The sequence below is a fragment of the Enoplosus armatus genome, chromosome 3 (genome assembly GCF_043641665.1).
Source record: "Enoplosus armatus isolate fEnoArm2 chromosome 3, fEnoArm2.hap1, whole genome shotgun sequence".
In the NCBI taxonomy this organism is placed as follows: Eukaryota; Metazoa; Chordata; class Actinopteri; order Centrarchiformes; family Enoplosidae; genus Enoplosus; species Enoplosus armatus.
In genome coordinates this window covers 14519733-14544727 of record NC_092182.1, presented here as the reverse complement: position 1 = coordinate 14544727, position 24995 = coordinate 14519733, and the positions used below count along the sequence as shown (strand labels likewise).

Sequence of the window (24995 nt, the reverse complement as noted above, 5' to 3'; positions counted from 1 at the left end):
ATAATGGTATTAGAAATTTTATTCTGAATTTTGTAACCAGATTTCTGTTTAATTTTGATTTTTGTATCATCGGTCTTGTTGTTGGTCTGTCATTGTTATTGCTTGTTATCACTCTTGATGAGGATATTTTTGTCTCAATGAGGCTGTCAAATAAAAAAAATATTCTTGTAGATTCTGCTGGTACCTTTACAGATCCAGAACTGTTAACTGTAAACAATGTGCTTTTAGTGCTTCCTCTAAATATAAACCTGCCTGGATTAAGCAGAGAGGGTAGAAATATCATTCACCAGTCTATGTTTGAACCAGACTGACTTGTCAGTCCACAAGATGTGTGGTTAGAAATGAGCTTTCAGACAAAATGATCTTGTGGGACCACTTGGATGTCTTGGCGCCTCTCATAGTGTCTTATTTATGTATCGAGAGCCCCCAGCTGAGGCAGGACAGCCTCACCGATGTGATCGGCCTCTGTGTGCTGTGCAAAAAGAGGGCACCTGTTGCCCCCGATGAAACAAATAGAAACAGACAGAATAAGTAAATAAAGAGTAGAAAAAATGACCTGACCCTGTGCTACCCAGCCCCTGGGGGGACAGCAGAGAGACACACACTTAATGGCAGATGACACACTGTTGCCCTGCAGCAACTCATGTAGACTGCCAGTGTTTTGGAAATACATTAATCTTCTACTTTAAACACTTTGGTAATGTGCTAAAGCTAATGACATACCCATCAGCCTCAGCTGTACTTTGTGTTTAATGCTAATTAGCATTTGTTTAGCATGCTAACATGCTAAATAAAGATGGCAAAGATGGTAAACATTGTACTTACTAAAAATAAGTATGTTGGCATTGTAAATGTGAGGATGCTAGCATGCTGACGTTAGCATGTTTTACATTGTTGTCATCTTTGTCCTGATAAACAGGCAGATACACAGGCGGGTGCAGGTGAGCTGGGATGTGTATAGGCTTGTTTGCTGAGTTTTATGCAAAAGTGTGTACATAAAGAACATTTTGCTTTTCTGGAAATTCAACTTATATTTTGCAATTCTACATATAGGACCTGCTGTAGAGGTGCTTGCAACGCCTCCCACAATTATATCTATAAGTTATCTGTCTTGTTTATACTTAGACTACTGTAGTTTTTAATAGAATTTAATTATGTTCAAATCTGAATAGTTATTCACTTGAATAAGATTCTTCGTGCTTAAAATGTGACCTTGTTCAGACTAATTTGATATTATTCTAATAAAAATAATCTTAGTGACTAAATTTGTTTGTCTAGCTGCAGGTTGGCCTATTGAACGTGCCACTGTTCTTGAAAACAAGTGAGCCCGAGGTAGAAGGAGTAGTATTTATACTACTACGATATTTGTCCCAGCAAAGCTCATTGTAATGATCATCTGCTATAATTTGTATATTCATTTTGAATGCACTGAGTGGAACTCTATATGAGTGACTGTAGTTGAATCCTGCTTGCTCAGTGGATGATCCTTCATTTCCTCACTAATCCACAGGCCTGACCACGTGTCCCCATTGAAGGAGTCCCAGGGGATTGACCTATATACCTGCTGACTCTTACTGACCTGTCACAGCCGTGGCGTGGCGTGGCGTGGCGTGGCGTAGCACAGCCTGGCACACTGCTGTGACATGTGCTCGCTCACACATACTGCGCACTTGGTAGTCTTAAACTACTGCTCATTCAGAATGTGTATAATAGAAATGGATACGGGGGTTTAAAGGGCTCTGATAGGGCTTTAGTAAAGTAACCTGCTCCGCTGATCTTTGATTCTCATTGTGAATATTACTGCACTGAAAAAGGATTGAATACAGTGAGTATGGTTATTGGAAATTAATTTTATTTTGATTGTATGTAAACTGCTACTGTTGTATTTTTGTTTACATTTGTTTGCATCTGTACTTTACATGCAATGTGTTTAGGTGTTCCTTTACTGGTATTAAACGCGTGTGTGTCTATGTGTCCTGGCACCAAACTGTGCATGACATATTTCCCCACTCACCTTAAACTCACCCCATTCACACCTGCTTGGCAGCGCGCCCCTATGCACGTGGTAGTTAATAATTTACGCTGACCCTCTGCTCCCCTGACCTTCACTTGTTACGAATTAATTATGACTGTAATTAATTATGTCGTATGCCTCATTATTCTCTGTGAGATACAGAACTTGAAGGATTATTATGATGAGTTCTGCCTTTGTTGTCACATAGTTTTTCGTCTTTATTTCAGTTCTTTGTTCTTACTTTGAGGGTTGACGTGGCCATTGCTTTTGTTGTGCATTGTCAAAAGAAATTTACATTTAGGTAATAACCGAGGCTGTTTTGATGGGAAAGATGTGAAAGCTATTGTTGAATTATTTTTACTCGTGTAAGAAGGAGGATAGACAAAGCTTGACATTTAGAAGTAAAACGACGCTGGATTATGCATGATGCGTGACAGTGTTGCTGCAAATGTTTAATACTGCCATGCACTGCTGTCACGTTTCCATTTGCTCACTTTCCTCGCAGGAAGTTTGTTGCTTTCTTTCTAACATTGCCTCAGTTTTCTTTTACAGTTGTGGTCTGTATTGTGACATGAAAACTACTACTTAGCAGGGAAGTGATCACCCCTTCCTTTCTGGTAATGAGCACCTAAAATATTGCATCTCGGTGAGGTTTGTGACGGTGTTTAATGACAGCTGACATTTCTTGCTCGCAGCTTGTGGTCTGGTTCCTGGCAGAGAAACCATGCAGGGGACAGACTCATGCTGTGAGTTGACTGACAGTGAGAGGGGAATACTCAGGTTGTGTAGGTTACACTCAGTATGTCTGCTTGCACATGTGTTTGTACACTCACACATTTTAAAATATACTGCTGTGTATGTGTCAGAAGGAGAGTGCACAGGGAGATGTGACAGTCACCACCACTGGTGCAGGGTATGGAAGCTAAGATGATATTAAAAAGGTTGGTGTTAAATATGCAGCCTACTCCAAGTGCAATATTTAGCAGGATGCTTGAATGTGACTGTGAGTGTTTGTTTTTATTTTTTATGTTCTGCGTGTTCATGTTGTTGTGTGGGTGTGTTTGCTCCCACGGGGCTCCATATCTCTCTATGAAATTCTGCACTCTCTGGCTCCCTCCATGGGCAGGAAGTGTTCCATGACATTCTTGCCTCACCAGCAGTTTGGCTCTGTAGGTCTTTTTCGGGTAAACATAACTTTTGTACATTTTGGCCTTTATTTCACGGTTGCATCTATAAAAGAGAAGGTCTGCTATTTATGACTAATGGATGTTGAACAATGTGACCTTTTATTTAAGCCCTGTAGAGAAAAAGGTGTGACTAGCAAGCTCCCACTATCAAAAGAGAGACTGCATAGCTGTATTTCAGCTAGAAGGTGGAGTCACTGGTCCATGAGGGGTTTAACATTGAGCAATCACTACTTGAGTATTATTTAAAAGAAGGAAATGAAGACAAATGAGGTACATAAGAATAAACATTTAACTACCTGGAACAATACATGTACAATGTACTATCTCAAATTACCATGTTGTTGTTATTGGATTTACTGAGAGGCAGTTCTAACATGTTGCTGGAACAAATAAATGACACTACTCTTTACAGACAGACAAAGTTAGCGACTAGCTGGTGAACATAGTGGAACATTTAGCAGCTAAAGACCCAGATATTTCTCTCAAGAGTTAGAGGAGAGCAAACTGGAGCTAAAAGGAGAGTGACTTACATTCACCAAGGCCCTTATCAAAGTGGCCAAAAACATCAAACAGTTATTGTCGGTTTAAGTTTGATGCTGAAGTGTATCCAGGTTCAAATAATGTAATAAATTTTAGACAATTTTCATGTTTATAGTTGTGAAATCTTGTGATGAATCTTGTACTTGTGGAAGTGTGTCATTGAGTGAACATGGAAAATACAGAAAATAAACAGTCATGGCAGTTTGAAATCCTCTTTTGAGTCCCACATTGGGAGACCATTCTGCCGGGCTTTGCAATTGAATTTTTCCTTCTCTGTACAAGTTTGCCTGAAGTAAGTTGACTCCTTTTTGTACTTCATAGTTGTGTTTTTTCTTTACAACTTCAAGAACACCTTTCATAGCCTGCAGTTCATCCGCTACTTTTGAGTGCTCGGTCTTCTTGCTCCATTACATTTTAGCAATTTTTGCCATTATTGGATCATCCCAAATTGAGAGAGACATAAACATGGTCGGATTTTAATTCAGGATGGTACATTTCTTAATCTAATTAAGCCCCATCTGAGCGCTTTTAATTTCTCATGCACATACCTGCTTTTAGCCCTGGTTGTCATGAGGGGTTTGCAGTCTGGATAATTAATATGCTTTCCTTGCTGCATTACATAATTTTGTGAATTTATACACAACCACACTTGCACAGACATGGCCAGACGCACATGCATGCAGTCGTGCACACACACACACACACACACACACACGGTGTGAGTGATCAGGGCTGTAATGTCTCAGCAAGCTCCTCTGAGAGTGGGATCAATCTATGAGAACGGGATCAATCTCTCTGACCTTTTCCTTGTGGTAACCTGCAGTGTTCAATCTCTCATTATTTTGACAGTGAAAGGGCAGCTTTTCCGGCTGTGAGCTGACTGGATGGAGCATCGCTACACTGCCGGTGTTCAAACTATCCACCTTTTGTCTCTCATGGCAGGTTCAGGTTCACTCACTATCCTGCTCTCTCAACTCCATTCTCGGTACCTTGTCAACTGAAATGTGAAAACCCCCAAAGCAGAGTTCACATTTGCTATTACGTCAAACACTTCTGCTGCACTGCCTTACGATTCAAACTTTGTGGACACCATGCGCTTCAGGTAATTTTCAGGGTATATGGTGTATTATATACTGCAGAGACATACAACTGAGCTTCACAATGCACCACCTCGTAAGCTTAAGATATACAGTATATTTCTAGATTCAAAATTTTCTAGGGAATTATACGGTGGCACTGAGAGCTGAACACACTGCAGCAGAAGAACGCACATGCAAATAGACAAACCAAAAAAAAAAAAAGAAAACATCTATGGGGGTATTATTGAAGCAGTATTATGTGTTCGTAGTAGTCGTGAAACTGTTTGTCAATCTGAATGTGTAAAACGAATTACAAAACTTAGTACACATTTACAGATTTTATACATTACAGTACACACATACAGTATAGATTGAGATACAGCTTCACAACTCACACACACATTTGCAAATGATATTGCTACAATGATACCCCCATAAACTAATTTGACAACACATATGCAGCATAACAAATGTAGAAAACAACCAAATACAGAGACGAGCCGCAAATACTGACACCTGAACCAAATAGACAACACAAGCAAACATAGAAAACATAAGACACTGGTGCTGAAACACTGACAAAAATACGTTTCCAGGTCACACTAACACGCCCTAGCACACAAATGCCTGCAATAATAATCATACAATCTCAAATACATTTAAAACGTGCATTTCTGTTTTTGTTTGCAGTGCATTTTGTTGTGGCGCATATGTGTTGTTGAATTTGTGAAGATGTTTTCTTAATTTGCTTGTGTTTTGTCAAGTTTTGCTTTTAGTAGTCATGTCATTTTCGCGAACAACACAATTCTTTTCAGCGGCTCTTTGGCACGAATGAAGGGAACCGAGTTATCATTGTGCCCAAATGTCACTGCTCATAAACTTAGTCCACACATGTGAAATTAAATTATATTGGTGGGATGTCAAAGTTTGAATCTGATCCAAATCTTTATCGTTATTATCCTAATGATTATTTCACAGATAAACCTAGTACCTCCACCACCTAAAGAAAAAGAAAAAACAACGATGAACGGAGCCATAAGATCCGTATTTCCCATCACTAGCTTACAAGGACACGTAGACATATTCATTTTCACAGACACAGAATATATAAACAGCAGCTATAATTAGCTGATATAAGGAGAAAAACATTAGAGAGTCCTAAAAGGTTCAAGTCAAACGTGAAATGTTAAATTCGACATGTTGAGATTTCCAATGAGAGATGCAACACATTGATGCTGTCCGTTGCATTGTAGCTGCATTGGTGACAGTAGAGACCGTTAGAAGGATGCTGAAAACCACCTCTGTTATTGACTCGTTACATGTTGCAGTGGATAAGAGCAGACACCAAATGCTTCAGATGTAATTGACAGATTACAGTCAGTGTGTAGTCTTGTCAGCCGCATCTGAGTTACAGTTCAGAGCCAAGGATAAGCACACTCTCCACTGAGCAGACAAGTTAACCTCCTGCCATTTAATGAGGTTACCAGTTCACTAACGAGATGATCTCACTAACAAACTGAGCCTGCTGCTGCTGCCACACACACACACACACACACACACACACTGTAGACCCACACACACAAATCCGCCACGAAAAGTGAGATGTCCAGTGAATGATAAAAAACAACAGTACAGAGCTAAGTCAGTCTCTTAAGTGTTAAGAATAACAAAAACTAATTATTTTCTGCTTGAAGAAAACATTTCATTATCTGTCTCTTTTGTAGTTTTAGCTGAAGGGTAATTTCTCTGTATTGAGCTGTTGAAGTACTGTTCTTCGGGGGCAGTTAAAAAGTAAAAAGGGATTGCCACAGTGAATTGGTTGCTCTGTTTTCAGGGTGCATTAAAGGCCTGTCTCAGGAGCGCAGAGGCTCAGTGTTTTATACGGACCTGATTTTCTCCACACAGTGTGGGTAGAGGTGGGAAGCGCAGCCCACATCGCTCACTGCCGTACAAGCTAAAGCACTCTACATGAATAATTTGCTACTCCCAGCTCTGGTTTGGCCTTGCTCCTCTCTCCCTTTCACCCACGCAGTGATGTTATGCTGATTCAGGAGCAAAGAGGGGAGTTTGGCAGTGCCAAAATGGCAGGAAGAAAGCTTCTCCGTGGAAGAAAAATGTTCATTACTATCTAATTTAGGTTTCTAATTAAATTCTACTTTTATGAACATGCCCAATGTGTGTGTGCATACAGTACACACACATAGCATGTCTTCACTGTCTATAGTGTAGCATAGCTTCAGTAGTTTTCTGTGAGTTCCTTTGTGCACTTTTTTACATGTGAAAGAACCGGCACAGATGGCTAGTTCTGAGAGTACTGCACCTGTTTATATATAGCTTCTCAGTAGAGCACTTGAGAGAGATAAAAACAAAGCAAGTCTGTCTGTTTGGCATGCCAGTAGCTCCATCCACGCTTCGTGGTCTCAGTTGAGACAACAGATTCCTGTAGGATTTGGGCACGCTAGGAAAGGTTTTTATTTTATCTTACGGAAAAATAGCATCAGTAAAAATAGAATGTCACACATAGATTTAAAATGTAGTCACCACCATGTCTGTTTTTATACTATGTTATGTTATATTTGGTTATGGCAGTAATTGTATTTAGAAATGTCACCTAAAACTTAAAAGTAGTACAGTTATCATTGCCGCTGTGGTTTTTACTTTCCTCGAAAGGTTTTTAATCTGGTAAAGTGTTTGCCAGGCTCTCATTTTATCTCCTTTTATGGTGAAAAATGTTATAGCTGCCCACACTATGCCAGCATTATCATTCCTGAACGGCATATTTTCACAGTATTCATGGTTCAAATGGCATCATTTCTAAACGGGTGAGTTGCATAAGTTAACGCTCATGTTGCATAAGGGCTCTAATTTAGTTATTATTAACAGAAGAACAGTTGAAGTCTACAGGTACCAAAGCTGAATTCATCAAAATGTTCATATTAATCCACAGAGTTTGAGTCTCTCTTCTCTCTCACCACTGTAGGAAGTTGTTTTGGATGTACCCACTGTCTGCAAGCTACCTGTCCAGCACACAGCAGGGGACAAAGTTAGCCAGCTGGTGAAAAAATTCATCATCATCTTTATTCCACTACCATCTTCCTGTTTTTCTGTCCTCCCCCTCCTCTGCATCTTGTTTCATTCTCTTCTGTTAAATTTTAACTGTAGCTTTGTCTCCTACTACCCACAACAGGGAGTGGCTAACCATTGTTTGTAGACTCTTTTTCCTTCACAAATTAGTTTTACTGAACAAATAGTAGAAGTGGCCTGCAATGGTCTGTATCCACTCTTCATCGTGGCCAGTGAGTTAAACCGTTTTTTTTATACAAGGACACACAAGGAGCCCCGAGAAGAACAAATAATTAATCTCTCACTCACACAGAACCTGATCAATTTCTTTACACATGTTTAGTATGAAGTGGAAAAAGAAGACACCCAGACCTTATCACTGGAGACTTGTCTGGTCTCTGGGGTCTCTAGATTAAGATCCCTATCGTGCTGTTAGGATGTTCCTTGCTGACTAAATTATTGTCACTCTCTGCCTATCCCTCTTTGTCTTGCTCGTAATGTAAGCTTTTCTCAGTTATTTATATCATTCAGGCAGATGACTCTTCTTTAGTCTACCCACCATGTCAGACATGTGACAGAAGTGACATAATCCCAATAACTTGATAGTTGCAATATGACGAAAATGTAAGGCCTTTTGAAAAAAATAAATCCTTTATTTGCAACCTTCTCTGGCATCTTGACTGTTTGGACCGCAGTAAAGATGTCCTCTGATACAGTCGTTGAACACCTGCATTGTTTTTATTTATTAGCTGTTTCTGGGCTGGGATGTTGTTGAATTCCATCTTCTGCATTTATGCTTTTGAATTATGACATCCATAAAATAAATTATTTATGGGCTAGATGTTAATCGGCAATAGAGGTGTTTATGAGGTTATTTGTTTTGTTGTATGAGTCTGTGACACAAGAACACTCCCTCTTCAGGCACAGATGATTATCATAGAAATGCAGGGCTGGGTTACAAACACACCTCTCTTTTCAGCTTTCATAACCTGTAATATAACCATTGAGCAGTTTCATTGATCTGCTGCATTGACCTGAAATTGAATCTGTTTATGTTAATATCCTGTCTTTGATGGGTTTTATTCTAGATTTTCAGCAGTGTCAGAATCTATAACTAGCTCCAAACATAGAGCTCAGTGAGGATGACTGTGAAGGTCGAACGCTACTCTTGCAGATAGAAGGTTTGCTGTGGGCTACATAAAAGGTCTAATGACAGTTGCAACCCCTCCAATCTAATAACAGATGTGTTAATTTGTATTCACACAGCACTCTTATTCTGTGTACCATGTTTCAGAGTGCTTAATGTTGTCAAATGATTAAGTCTTCAGGAAGAGATGAAAAGCCTTGTCTGGACAGGCTTTCAAATATTCAGTTGTTCAGACTCACCATACTGAGTCCTTGGCACTCCATGACCGTTTATAAAGCAACAACTTTCAAATTTGATTTGTTTAACTAACAGACACATCTATACTTCTGTATGCATCAATCATCATAATTAGTAATAATCGAATAATGTCTTGACACGGTCAATATTAAATTAAACACCAATGTTGAGCATACTTTGTGTATTTAGTCAGATTGCTGCTCATTTAAACAGTTTCCCTTTTTCTTTGCTTATTGTTGGCACCAGGTTGCATCCAGGTGACACTAAGACAACTGAAAAATGTACATGAGTAATAGAGTTACAAGAAACCATGTGCTTTTGGCTGATTATTTTATTTCAACGTTGCTGATTGCTGTTCTTTTTGTGCTTGTTTTTCAGAAGAAAGAATGGCTGTGCTTGAACTGTCAGACGCAGAGGGCTCTGTCAGGAAGCTTGGGAGATATTCCAGCTCCTGTTACACAGCCCGTGGGATCCCCCCGGCCACCTGCTACAGCCAATCAACAACCACCTCAGCAGAAAGGGCCCAATCAACTTTCAGGGCCTAGGCCCACAGGTCCTCAACAACAACAGAAACCACCGGGTCCTCAAGTAAGTGGCCCTATCTCTCCTGTGAAACAGGCTGGGCCTGCCCCTCATACCAAGGGGCCCAGCCAAGCTTCCCCTCAAACCAAGGGTTCTGCCCAACCCGTTTCTCAACCAAAGGGTTCAACTCAGCCACCTTCCCAAACTAAGGGTCCAACACAACCCTCAGCTCAGAGTAAGGGACCTCAAAGTAAAGGTCCTAATCAATCACATGCTCAAAGTAAGGGCCCTGTTCAGTCTGCTAACCAAATAAAGGGCCCGAGCCAGGCCAAAGGGCCGACTCAGACAAAGGGATCTGGTCAGCCCTCTGTTCACACTAAGGGCTCTTCTCATCCTTCTGGTGCCAAGGCATCATCTACCCCTGGTAAAGCACCCAACCATGCCAAGGCCCTTCCCACCCCATCAAAAACAGCACCTACTCAGTCTAAACCCACAGGTAACAACCAGGCCCGCAAACAGCCGCAGAGCCAGGAGAAGACTAAAGTCACACCTAAATCTCTAAAAGAAGACGTCAAGGCCTCACCAAAGAAGGCATTGTCAGAGACTGTCACTTCACCAAAAGACATGAAGATATCTGAAGATGCACAGAAGTCAAGACACCATGAAGTGAGCTACCTGCAACTTCTTCGCCTTCACCTGTTACCCTTGAGTCACCTTTATGATTTTTTTTTCTCCATTCAAATAATTGTAACCATTTCTCAGAATCATTATCATCATCATCATCATCATCATCATCATCATCATCATCATTACCTAATCATTTGAATCATTCATTCCTCACCACTGTTGTCGCCTGCATCATATCATTAACTTGTTTTTTAATTCTTCTTCTAGTATTTATAATTTTTGTGGTAAACATGTTCTATTTTTATTATTGCTCTTATTGAAACTCTTGTTCTTTTTCTATTATTCCTTCTTCATAATCATCACTTCCATCATTCCACGTCATTATTTTTATCTTATTGTTCATTCTCAGCACTTTTAAAGTTAGTGAGGTTAGCATCAACTTGTACTATTATCACTAATGTAATAATAGTTATCATAAATGTGTTTCATCATAGCGTACATTTTTAAAAACAATTTCCCATCAATGTAACTTTCTTCATCATCATCGTCATCCTTATTGTCTTTATTATCATCATCGTCATCCTTATCATCATTGTCTCAATGGCCATTCCTCATCTTCAGCCGGTTCCCCATTTCTCCACCTGGTTTTGTACACTTTTATTTTATTTGTATCAAACCCAAGCTTTTTGTTTAATGTGACACTTTGTGATGATATTTTAAGCATTCTAAGCATGTTCGTTATTCTTCAACGGTTCGAAGAATGCAATGGAGAATGCGTCAAGGATGGCAATCAAGCATGTAACCAAATGACATTTGTCTGTAGATGTTTGTATGTTTGACAGTCTGTTATATTCACTCTGTGTGTCAGTGTATTTATCCATCTGTGTGTACATAACTTTTAAAGGCAAGCTCAACCCAAATTAAAAGAATATGATCAATGGCTGTAATAAACTACAACATAAGATTATATTCAGACAGATTCACCTGTTGTTCTTTTTATGTATTTAAAGAATAAAAAGTGTTGAGATGAAGTTAGTTTTTCAGGATAACAAATGTGTAAATGTTGCTCGGTGGTAACTAAGCAAAGTCAAATTCGCAAAAACCAAAATGCAAAAACAAAAGTTCATATTTGGGTTGATTTTAGCCTGAAGTGTTACTATAGGTGGTTGTCTGTTTAAGGGTTTCTTCTTTTCAATGTAACCATTCTATTATATCTTAGTATTAGACATTTTCAACTGCATTGGGTCTAGTGCATTAGTACTCCCTATTATCTAAAAATGCTCATGAAAATGTCACTGTAGATGAATTTGATGAAATAGTGAGGTACAAGGTGTGCACTGAGGCTTGTAATAGACCTTGCCATGAGTTAATTTAGGAAAAAATTGCTTTTCTTGCTTCTGATCTCTCTCCTTCTCTTTCTCTCTTTTATCAGGATTACAACAAATCAAGTACACAGAGTTTAAGTGACACTGGATACTCCTCAGATGGGATCTCCAGCTCTCATGGGGAGATTACAGGCCAGATCCGGGAAGAAGGAATCAAGCTCAGTGAAAGAGGTGCTTCCATCCCCTCAGAAATCACCAAGCTCGAGAGCTCCATGAAGCCTCTACTAGAGTCAAAGACTGCCTCAGACCAGAAGCACAGGCCACATTCACTGTCTGTAGGAAAGGACCGGGACTACAGTCCTGATGACGATGCAGCAAGGGATGAATCAGAGGATGACCTCAGTTGTAAGCTTCGCCATGATTATGTGGAAGACAGCAGTGAAAGTGGTCTCTCCCCATTGCCAGTAAGACAAAAGAAGTCACATAAAGATTTAACGGATGAGGAATTCATGAGGAGGCAAATTATGGAGATGAGTGCTGATGAAGAGGAGTTGGAAGAACATGGAAGCCAGAAAACTAAAAGGGGGCATAAAACCAGTGGGGATTTAAGCAAAGAGAGAAGACGACTCTCTCATCATTCTAATAGTTTTGAGGATGAAACCAAGGCATCAGAGGGTGCTTATAAGGCAAATGAAGAGGAAGATGTTGTAATGGCTGGAGGCCTTCGGCGTTTTAAGACCATTGAGCTGAATAACACCAACAGCTACAACCGAGACATGGAGCTCAGTACTGAGCATGACCTACGAGAACCAGAGCTAGAGATGGAGAGTCTGACTGGTTCTCCTGAGGAGCGGTCCAAGGGAGAATATTCATCCACCCTACCTGCCACCACTCCCAGCTACACATCTGGAACTTCCCCTACATCTGTGTCGTCCATGGAGGATGACAGTGACAGCAGCCCTAGTCGTAGGGCAAGACTAGAGGAGGCAAAGCAGCAGAGGAAAGCCCGACATCGCTCCCATGGGCCACTGCTGCCCACTATCGAGGACTCATCTGAGGAGGATGAGCTCAGAGAGGAGGAAGAACTACTTAGGGAACAGGAGCAGATGAGAGACCTAGAGCAACAGAGGATCCGAAGCACTGCTCGAAAAACAAAGAGGGATAAAGAGGAGTTACGGGCACAGAGACGCAGGGAAAGATCCAAAACTCCCCCCAGTAATCTGTCCCCTATTGAGGATGCATCGCCAACAGAAGAACTGAGACAGGCTGCAGAGATGGAGGAGCTTCACAGATCCTCATGTTCTGAATATTCACCATCTATGGACTCGGAGGCAGAGGGCTTTGAGATGATTGGTGGAAAGCTTTACAAATCAGGAAATGAATATAACCTTCCAACCTTCACATCCCTCTACTCCCCTACAGAAAAAACATCAGCAATGTCACCATCTGATAAAACACTAAAAAGTGCAGAGGAGGTCTATGAGGAAATGATGAAGAAAGCACAGCTCATGCAGAGGCAAGGACAAACAGTTAATCAGCAGAAAGTTGCCTCTCAGCCTGACAATAAACATCATCTTGAAGCAGGAACTGTCCTAACCCCCGGCTCAAGCCCAACACAGGTTACTGCACCAATGTCCTTTTCCACAACAGGGAGTGATCCAAGAATTCCAGGAATTCATGCAGCACAGCATCTATCAAAAGAAACACAAAATAGGATGATGACACAGAGTGCCAAAATTGAAGGTGTTGTTGGAGTTGCTACAACCAAAGCCCAAGTCAGTCAGACTGCCACAACTCGACAGGCAGTTAGCACAGTGCCTGCCGGTAACAGAACAGGCTCCCAAAGGCCAACACAGGCATCACCTGACCCTGGAGCATCCTCCCTAACCTCCAAAGTCTTCTCCCTTTTCAAAGGTCCCAGCCCCCCGGTCTCCCCCTCCACTTCTCCAGCCCAAAGCCCAACGCATACACCGTCTGTAAGACCCACTGGTGGTAGTGGTAGGCAGCTGCCATCTTTGCCTGGTGGTCCTACATCGGCTGCAGCATCCCATGGAGCTCAGGCACCTCAAAGGGCAATTTCACCACGTCTTGCACGACAACAATCCTCTCAAGACTCACCAGTGATGGTGATAACACTAGGCTCTGATACAACTAGTCCTGCCAAGCCACTTACTGTAAATTCTTCCACTTCCCCTTTGTCATCACCAACACAGGTCAGTTGTAAAACCTTGTATAGCTCCCAGCCCCCTTCGTCAAGTTCCCCAACATCACCACAAATGCATCCATCGCAACAGTCTCCTAAACATTCTTCACAGATGGTTCAAAATGTAGAAAAAGTAAATGTTGGTATTAGCACCGTGACCACAACTGCACATAGTCGTGGACCTATGGAAAATATATCTCTATGTAAAATCTCAAATATTCCTGGCTCTTCAAAGGTTGTGGGTCAGGTCCCAACACATCCAGGCACTAATGTGGTGGATCTGAGAGCCCCAATGAGGCCAGCTCCAATTATAATGACAGACCAGGGGATGGACCTAACATCCCTTGCCTCTGACACGAGAAGATACTCTTTAGGAAGTGAGCAGCCATCTGGTCGACACACAGCAGTGCAACCTCTTATTATGAACCTGAATGCGCAAGAGCAATCACACATATCTCCATCAACACCGACCACAGTTAGCATCACAGTTGCAGGTTCCATGTTCATTTCCCAACCCAAGCAACCAGTTGTGTATGGAGATCCTTTGCAAAACCGTGTGGATTTGGGGCAGGGTGTTGGATCAGCTGTGTGTTTAACCCAGATTAAGCCACCAGTTACTGACCCATCTATTCCGAAAATTGATGCCTGCCTGGAGAACCTGGGTATACAACAGCAACAACTACAGTTACAGCAGCAGAAGCTCCTGCAGCAGCAACAACTTCTTGAGCAGCAGCTCCAGCAGCACCACCAGCAATCCTCTTTTGCTCGTTACAATTTAGCTAATCAGGTCCAGCCGCTGCTGATGAAAAAGGATCTTGTGGTGAGCCAAACAAGCAGTGCCCAGTCTGTAGTGACTGCTAGTGCCATTCCTAGAGTATCCCCCCTGGCTCCACCATCAGTGTCTGGGGCTCCTGCTTCTAATGCTCCCCATGAAATCTATGGTGGAGTTGCCTTAGAGCTAAAAAATAAGCCAACAGTAATGAACTTGTCCACAGGCAAGCCCCATGTTATGATGGTGCAACTTGATGAGAGTAACACATCACAGGGGGGCACAGTCACTCAACTGGTAAAGCAAGAGGAACCTCCTCCCCCTCCTCAGGTCTTGGATCTCACTGGACAGATCAAACCAGAAAACCAGGTGGCTTGTTGTGATGTTGTTTACAAATTGCCCTTTGCTGGTTCCTGTTCAGGGTCATTCACTCAGAAGCCTACAACAGTATCCTCAGATAAAACCCCCACTACTGAAACGTCTCAAGCAGCCCACCCTCCCCATCCACCACACTACAATGTCAACCCACAACAACAACAACAACAACAACAACAACACCAGCCTCAAGCTACACAAGGAGTGACAGAGGAACATAAACAATATCAACCACCCACAGTCTTCTCAGGAAGAATACAGCCCTCCATGTCTGATACTAATCTGCCTTCCATGACTGATGCTGGTCACTATCAGAGTAATGTCCAGGGGAGTCTGGCAGTAGATCTTAGCAACATGAATCAGGCTTATGATGGTGGATACCTTGGCATGGGAGTACAGTATGGATCTTACACAGACTTGCGTCACCAAGGAGATTTTGCAGGCCCCTCATTACCCCTTCGCCGATATGGCTCCATGTCAAATATCAGTTCTGACTATGCCTACAGTTCACGTGACCAAACAGGATCACAGGACTCCAATCTGGCTCAGTACAGTGCAACCACTGCCAGGGAGATCAGTCGCATGTGTGCAGCTCTTAACTCAGTGGACCAGTTTGGAAGTCGGTATGGAACTAACCCTGAACTGGGACCATATGGGACTGGAAGGGGTGGATCTTTAGCTAGGCTAAATCTCCAGCAAAGCTTAGCGTCAATACGAGCAAACCTACTGTATGGTCCAGATGGAAGACCAACAGCAAATGGCCAAACCCTAACAAACCTGATAAATGCCAGACAAGCAAGTATACGCGCCTTGTACCCTGCTGCTATGAGAGGAGGTGATGGCATGATATATTCCACCATAAACACTCCCATAGCCTCTACTTTGCCAATTACCACCCAGCCCTCCTCTGTCATGCGTCCCATGCCTAGAGGAATTTACAGACCATACCCTACAGGTGTAACTGCTGTACCATTGGCTAGCCTCACCAGGTTGCCTCAAGTGACTCCCAGAATGCCTCTGTCCACACAGGGACCATATTCCTACCCGACTCCAAACCAGTATCCGACTCCAGCCACACCATCAGGAAGTGTGTCTGATGTAAGCAGCTCACACCAGGAAACCCCTGTGTACCTTGGAAAGCCTTTAACAACAGTTGCTGCGCAAACAGCTGCAACTATTCCACCAACCCAACCTGCAGCACACTTAGGAGCACAACATGTACCAGCAACTGGTATGCAAACCACGGCAGATCAACAGACAGACCGCACTCAACTCACCTCACAGAGTGTTGCGTCCCTCTCTCAAGTTCAAGGCCAACCGCCAACTGTCCAGCCAGTGCAGGCTCAAATGCAGCCACAGCAGTTACCTACTCAAACTGAACCATTATCTTTGACTCAAACCCAACCTCAAGTTCAACCCATCAATCAGCCTCAACCATTAGGTCTGCCACAGGGCCAGTCACAAGCGGCACCCCAAAGTACTGCCCTAGCTCAGAGTTCCAAACTTTCTCCTCCCATGGATGCCCAGAAAGGTAAGGAAGATGAGAGACTGAGTCAGCAACAAGAGCACATGCTGCAGCTAGAACGAGAGCGTGTTGAACTGGAGAAATTACGACAGATGCGTCTACAAGACGAGCTTGAAAGAGATCGTATGGAGCTTCAGCGACACAGAGAAAAAGAACAGCTACTCGTTCAGCGTGAGATTCAAGAACTGCAGACAATCAAACACCAAGTCATACAGCAACAGCAAGCAGAGCGGGAGACACAGCTTATTATGCAAAGAGAACAACTTGCCCAGCAGAGAATGCAGCTTGAACAAATTCAGTCTCTGCAGCAGCAGCTCCAGCAGCAGTTGGAGGAGCAGAAAAGGCAAAAGACAGCAGCAGTGGAGGCAGCAGCTGCTGCTGCAGCAGCAGAGGCAGCTGCCACATCTGCAGCAGTGGCAGCAGCAGCAACATCTGCTCAGGGTGCTATACAAGGGGTAGTTGTTGGAGGAGGGCCCCCTCAAGGGTTCATTATCTGTGACCAGAGTGGTAGAGTTATTCAACAAGATGGACAGAGTGTTCAATTTTGGCAGGATGGACAAGTGGTCCAAGCCGTCGTAGCTGCTCGACCAATTCATAGTTCTGCTTCTGAAATGTCTTTGAGAAGCAGTGACAAACAGGCTGATTCCAAGATTATGAAAAAGCAGAATTCCATGCCTCGGCTGAGGGATGGCTCAGAGGAGGACTCTGTGAAGAGGATTACAGACAGCTGTGTGCAAACAGATGATGAAGATGGAGAGGACAGATTCATGAACAGGCGTAGGCGAACAAGGCGTATTGCGGACTGCAGTGTGCAGACTGATGAGGAGGACCAGGGTGAATGGGACCAGCAGCCAGTAAGGCGCAGGCGATCGCGTGCGTCCAAGCACTCTGAATCCAGTGGTGAGGCAAAATCAGAAGGGTCATCTAAAGTGGCTTCTGCAAGTATAGCTATTCAGACCACAAATGATTCATCATGCCAAACAGAGCCTGACCAATTAGGCAGAATTTCACCTGCAATCCATATTACCATGGCGGAAACCTCAAAGGTTGACCTATTACATTACATAGCAGCCCCTGAAAGGACCCACAAAGGAGAGAGTCTGGCCTGCCAGACAGAACCAGAGTCTCAGTCTCAAGGTGTGGTCGCCCCCCAGCTGAGTGTCCCTACAACTATCAGTCCGTACTCCACAAGTCTGCATATGGTTGGTGCAAACACATCTGACCCAACCTCTCCAAGACTCCAAGGAATTGCTAAGTTTGAGAGGAGGAAACCAGACCCCCTGGAAATTGGCTATCAGCAGCAACAAAATGACTCTCCATCTCGCCAGCCCCCCAAATCTCCCCAGGTGCTATACTCCCCTGTATCTCCATTGTCTCCTCATCGAATGCTGGAGACTACATTTGCCTCCCAGGAGAAACTTAACAAGGCCCATGTTACACCCCAGCAGAAGGCCTTTACTGCTGAATCACCCCAACGCCACCAGACCCTACCAAGACCCATAAAAAGTGTGCAGCGCTCCATGTCGGATCCCAAGCCTCTCAGCCCCACATCAGAGGACCCTGCGAAGAACAGGTTCTCCCCATATCATCAGCAAGCTCTGTCCAACAGTCAGGTACGAAACCATCACTTTTTAAACAGAATTAATCAGTTATTTAAATTTATGAAGGCTTACCAAAATAATAATAAATACAATATGAAAAATATATGTTTTAGGGGAATATATTCAGAAGAAATATCAAAGCACAGCACCCCCACAAATGGAGATCAAGTACAACATATGTTTTTGCTGCCGATATACAATATGTACTGTCAAGTTTACCATAGATATTTATTTGCATGGGATAATATGCTGTATGTTTTTTTAGGAACATAATTAAATGCGTTATTTATTTGTTATACATTTGGAGTAGATAGGATGTCATAAAATCTATCACATCTTTTGAACTCAAACTAATGTTTCATTACCAGTGATACCAGTGCCAAACCCTGGAAAAATAAGTTAGTTCATTCCACATTTTCAAGAGGCAATTAGCATGTAGTGAAGCATTACATATGAATATAGGCCTTTTAATTAGGGTTGTATTTGTCAGCTCATTGTTTAAGAGTAAAACATATAAATCAAAATAAATACATGTGTATGCAGAATACGCTTTGTGTGGACATAGATGATCACACAGGATCTGGCATCGAGAAGTTGACAGAATGTTCTCATGAGAGCAGCTGCTCATGCCAGAAAAGATTTTCCCATCATCCTTTTCTGCTGTATCTCCTCCTTTATCTTTCCCTTTTCTACTCTTTTAGTCTGTTTTCCTCTCTCTCTATCTCTCTCTCTCTCTCTCTCTCTCTCTTTCTCTCTCTCTCTCTCTCTCTCTCTCTCACACACACACACACACACACACACACACACTCACTCACTTTCTTTCTGTCATTTCTTCTATATCTGGCATACCCTTAAGAGTTGCCAGGGGGACATACAATGTGGAGGAATCCTGGTGGTGCTTTGCTGTCTTCCTGATTGTTAGCAGCTGGTCAAAGTAAATTAACATTGCTCTGCATTTAGACCAAAATCAGTCTGAGAAGCAAACGTAGCAATCAGATTTCAGGCATTTTACACATTTGCAAGTCCAATCTTTAGTGTTAGTGTTTCATTCACGTCTTGTCTTGTGGATACTTTAAAAAAATCACCATGGATCTACCCAACACAACTATTTTGTAAGTATTAGACTAGCATAGATGTATTTTAAGTTGTTTTAATTTGAAATGTTTGACTGTTCTTACCTGTATGATATACATAAATATTTTGAGCAATGTATTTTGAGTGTAATGTAACATATATGTGAAAATACATTTCAAGGAAATCAAAAGACTCAAGACACAATTGCTTTATTATACTCATGTTAATTCTTATGTTTACATTTGCTAAGATACTCAAACACAAATTTATTTGTTCTATTTTCTAATTGTAATTAAAAATTATTTTGACTGAGTGCCTTGGTAGCCGAATAGTCGCCATCGACCTTTGTTGCATGTTTTACCCCTCTCTCTCACCCATTTCCTATCTGTCTCTGCTATCTCATAAAGGTGAAAAATCCCCCAAAAATAATCTTTGAAAAAAGTATTCCGACATTTATAGACCCTACATTTAGCAAATTAGATATGAATTTAAAAACCACAAATGCTGCTTGGTCAGACACACTTATTGGTACTGGTAGAAGCTGGTTTATTAATTGCAGTAACAATGTTATGAAGGTTACTTGGTCACTATTACAAGTAACATGATTGAATTGTACCCCTAAGTGGAACCACTAATATTATTATGTAATAGAGGTGCTTTGTGATAACTACACTGACTGCCACTACTAAACATTTTACTTAACATTGTTAATCAGGCATAAAATGAAATACGTCACTTAGTGTCTTTGGCTTCATCGGAACAACATTTTAATCAATATAATGAAATCAAACTATGTTAATTGAACTACTGATGAAGCTAACACTCCTGTAGGGTAATTAATATCAAGTGGTGTGACAACATATCAGGCTGCATAGCTCTTCACTTAGGTCTAGGGATGAAAAAATGTGCAGACCCTCTGTGAGTACCCAGTGTACAGTAATGAGTCTAATTTACATAAACACATTCTGTTTATAGCTCAGTGTTTGCTGATGTGTCTCTGCCTCTCCTAGCAGATGGCCTCCCTGCAGCAGCAGCAGAACTCTCTGATGAGGAAAGTAAAGAGGACTCTTCCCAGCCCCCCTCCAGAGGAGACTCCGCTCCCCATTGTTACTCCAGCACAAATGTACAGCTCTCCTGGCATGCCCCAGAGGGTCCTACCCAGACCTGTCCAGGGAGTCACCAAGGCTGGCCTGCTGAGTGAATTGAAAGCTGTGGAACAAGAGTCATCGAAGCTCCGTAAGCAGCAGGCTGAACTGGAGGAAGAAGAGAAAGAGATTGACGCCAAGCTACGTTACTTGGAGCTAGGCATCACCCAGCGTAAGGAGACCATGGTGAAGGAGAGGGAGAGGAGAGAGCTGGCTTACCTGAGATGTATGGGTGACGCTCGGGACTACATGTCAGACAGTGAGCTCAATAACCTCAGGATGGTAGCTGCAACAGGAACCTTTGATGCTAATGGTCTGCTGACAAGGCCCAGCACTGCACCATTGAGCCAATTTACTAATGACCTCAATGCAAGCTCCCAGTATCCCTCAACCTCATCCTATATGTCTTATCCATACCCTCAAAGTCAACCATCAACACAGCAGCCGAGCAATGCTTACCAACAGATAGGTTTCCAACCTCCTCAGTACCCTTCATCCTCTGCACCCCAGCCAGGAACATTTCAGCCCCATCCCCCACCAGGCCCTGGCTACCAGAACCAGGGAACCTATTCCTCCCGCATGTATGCCCAGTCCTCCTACCAGACAGACCTTGGAATGCAGCAGCATGGTCACCAGGGCTTCCATCCGCCTGGTCAGCCTATGCCAGGCCAGAGCCTTCCTTACCCCAGCCACAGCTCTTACCAACCTGGTCTCTCCTACCAGCCCCAGGCAGAGATCCTTACAGTCCATCAAAGACCACGGCAAACCTCTTTGGCTGACCTTGAGCAAAAACTCCCCACCAACTATGAGGTCATCAGCAACCCAGCAGTGTCAGTGGCCACATCAGCTCCAGATACCAACTTTGGTTCAGTCTACACCAATGCATATGGACAATACCGCCCACCTGAGCCTGGCCTGACTCACTCTGTGGAGAGCCCCACCTCTGCTTATGCTTCAGATGGACTCTACACCTCTAACCTGGAACAGAATATTCCTCGGAACTACGTCATGATTGATGACATCAGTGAGTTGACTAAAGACAACACTAGCCAACCCACTGATGCTCTAGGTCATCCTGTGGGAGGGCGGTATCGCAGTGAGAATGGCCCTGCACGTGGGAGTGCCTATGGTAGGCCTGAAGATGAGCCTGTGGATGCTTATGGCAGACCTACAGGCACATCGGGTTACCAGAGTACAGTGGACAGTCGCACCAGCACCACAGTGAGTGGAGGCTCTTCCTATTACTATGATGATTATAAACACACTTCACGGAGTGGCTCCAGTAGCCACAAACTCACACCCAAGAATCTCGCCCCTGCAGTAGTCTCCTCCAAACGTAGTAAGCACAGGAAGCAGGGAATGGAGCAAAAGATTTCAAAATTCTCCCCTATTGAGGAAGCACGGGATGTGGAGTCTGACCTTGCCTCTTACACAATGACAACATCAACAGGAGGCAGCTGTACAGTTGTGTCCAGATCCAAGAAGCTTCAGGATGATGTCTCCTATGGGATGAAGAAGAATGCATATGACCAGCAGAAATATTATGGCACCAGTCGGGAGGGTCTTGAGGAGGAGGACCGCATGTACAGCTCTGGTAGGTCAAGGTCTACTGGATATGGCATGGACAAGATTTCCTCCAGAGATGCCACAGGCCACAGAAGTAAGTCCTACGAGAGGGATGCCATGGAGCGGTCTCAGAGAAGCAGCCGCAGTGGAAGGCCTCCCATGCGCAGCCAAAATTCAGAAGAGGAGAGCCCACTCAGTCCTGTTGGGAAGCCTGTAGGCATGGGAAGAGGTTCTGTCATACCAGACGCCCATGATGTGAGGAATCAGTATGGCTCCAGTCATTCGTTGCCAGATGTGCAGGACCATCACAAGAAGGACCTGCCCAGGAGTCATGTCTATAAACCAGATGACCCTTACCTCGTAGATGACATGCACTGTGCTGTTTCTGACAGTGAAGGTAACTGGTGCTGAATAATTTGTACTGCCTGACATTCGTTCCTCCCACCTTTAAAGTGTGCTGGAAAGGGACTGCATGCCTAGTGTGAAATGTTGAGAAGAGCACCATTGTTTTGTTTGTCTTGTCTTTTTTTTATGGAATATTCCGTGTGATAAATTAAGCCAAAAATGCCTGTTTTGTATTTCTGTTTTGCACGCATCCTTTTTAAGTGTGAGGTGATGTCTGTTTTTTAAGTTGTTTTTTTTCTGTTGGATTCCTCAAAAATGTGCATGGCTCTGGGATGTGGAGCACGTTTTCCCAGTTATTTTGCATGGCTTCAATGTGCATGCTACTCCTCTCACCACATAAAACAATTGACTGATAATGTTTGTTTTGGTTTTAAAAAGCCTATCATTTGGGCCAAGAGGAGACTGATTGGTTTGAGAAGCCACGGGAGGCTCGTTCTGATCGCTCAAGACATCATGGAAGTGGAAGTCACTCATCCACAGGTAGGCGTAGCAAACACACCTATCATGATTATGACGAACCCCCAGAGGAATACTGTCCCCAGGATGAGTACAACCAACAACGCCACTCCTCCTCCACATCATCACGGGACCACCGTCACCATGGCAGCAGCTCGGGCAGACACAGCTCTTCTCGCCACTCCACAGAGGATCCGAGGTCCTCCCGTTCCTCCAGGACACACCCCAAAGACCCACCCGGCCGCTCTGATGGCAGAAATTCCTCGTCTACACAAAGAAGAAGCGGTCCAGACTCTCGTTCCGCCCAGGGAAGCCCCAGAAACTCAGGTGACTTCTCTCGAGACTCTGGTCCTCACCACGGCACTGGAGGACGGAGCCAGAGACCCCAAGGAGATCGCACAGCCAGCAGAAGGCAGGAGCCCTCTGCAGCAGGGCCTAAACCACAGCAGCAGCAGCAGCAGCAGCAGCAGCAGCAGCCGCCCCCTCAGGGCCATGCTGGGCAGCAGCGGTCAGGTGGTCAGGGCCAGTCTGGGAGACATCCAGGCTCTGAACCACTTGATAGTACCCAGCAGGCCCAGCAGCAGCATCACCAGAGTGCACAGCAGCAGCAGCAACAACCATTGCAGCACAGCCAGACCCCTCAGAGCAGCCAGCCTACAACAACCACCGCAGGAGCTGGAACGGCACAGCAGCAGCCCAAATCCGGCCAAGTGCCACCACAGGGACGGCAGCCAGGAGTAGGGTCTGCAGCAGGGCAGCCGACTACCACAGCTGTGAGTAGACCTAAGCCTTGTTTTACTTTACTCCTATTAAATGTTCCTGCTTTATGTTTTTAAGGATATGCTATTGGAAAATCCTGTGTGATATTTTCTCATAAAAAATAATCCTATCCATAAAATAAACACAGACAGAATTTGGGAGGGAAAATTTAGCGATAGCTATGTTAGATTACATTTTAAATTTACAATTTAAACTTTGCCCTAACTCCATATATGTCTCTGTTTGATTAACAACAGGCAAAAATGGATGCTACACCTGCAGCAGCAGCCACGGGAATGAAACCTACAACAGGAGTCCCAACAGCACCTCAGCCTACTAAAATAGCTACACCCCCTCTAACAGGCATTGGTAAATCTCAGTTCCACCATTACCATAAACCACACAACAACCACAGGCAAACAACGACATGTGTGATGGTTATGTTGTTTGTTGCTTGCAGGCTCCAAGGCCGCCCCTGTTGGGATTGGTAGCAAACCCGGAGGTATAGGCAGTGCTGCAGCAGGACAGGTACCTGCTGAAGGGGAAAATGTTCTCACCAAAATTCTGCAAGGAGGGGCAGCAGAGCAGGCGGGAAAATTGGGAGATGGTGTGTATGACTATGAATAAATTAATGTTTAAGAAACTAGAAAATGTTAAATCCACTGTCTGTTAGCTTTTGTTTTAAAAGAAGCGTCTATTAATATAGAAAATACTGAAATTCCTAGAATAGGTATTTCACTGTTTGGGTTGTTTTCTCATATTTGCCTCCTTCTCTTTATCATTCCCGCAGCTTTGTCTGGCCTTGGGAAGAAGTTCACTTCATTTTGGTGAACTGAAGAGGGTGAGTGAACTTTTTTTAGGAAAGTTACAGGCATTAGCAACTCAAAATGTTTTATTTTTTCAAACGTTTAATTTAGAAGCATTGATTGATTTTAGGATGGGGGCAACAGATGACAGCCTGCTTATCTACAGAAATGATGAACTGCTTCCTCATTGCAAATTATGGAAATTATAATGTATATGCTTATCACTTCACTTGTTTATTTTGAATCAAATGTGCTTTTTTATTTTTCAGGGTATGCAGAGTTGAAATGAGATGGATTGGTAGCTTTGTAACTTGAAAAACCTATGAAACTGCATTAAACACATTTCACATTACAGAGGAAATAGAGGAAGAGAGATCCTGAGTGCATCAGTGAGTATCTCATTAACTCTTTTAGAAATGGATACTTTTTTTGGACATGTTTAATTTTGGGGGGGGTCGGGCATTGTCTACGATAAATATTGTGTGACCTGCTCCACTAAGCGAGTGAAAGCCATATCATTGTATAAAACTATTTAAAGATGAAATAATGTGTTCATTCACTTTTGTGACA

General features: G+C 43.2%; 1 protein-coding gene across 1 annotated transcript in view; it reads left to right on the top strand.

Annotated features, from left to right (window-relative positions):
• The window catches only part of bsnb (bassoon (presynaptic cytomatrix protein) b), a 56451-nt gene extending 32001 nt beyond the window's left edge, over positions 1–24450 (top strand). Inside the window, exons 5-11 of the mRNA XM_070902508.1 lie at positions 9646–10455; positions 11849–18226; positions 20299–22396; positions 22783–23633; positions 23877–23988; positions 24080–24226; positions 24410–24450. Coding sequence (XP_070758609.1) covers positions 9646–10455; positions 11849–18226; positions 20299–22396; positions 22783–23633; positions 23877–23988; positions 24080–24226; positions 24410–24450 — 10437 coding nt within the window. The remainder of the gene's footprint in view (positions 1–9645; positions 10456–11848; positions 18227–20298; positions 22397–22782; positions 23634–23876; positions 23989–24079; positions 24227–24409) is intronic.
• Positions 24451–24995: the final 545 nt, after the last annotated feature.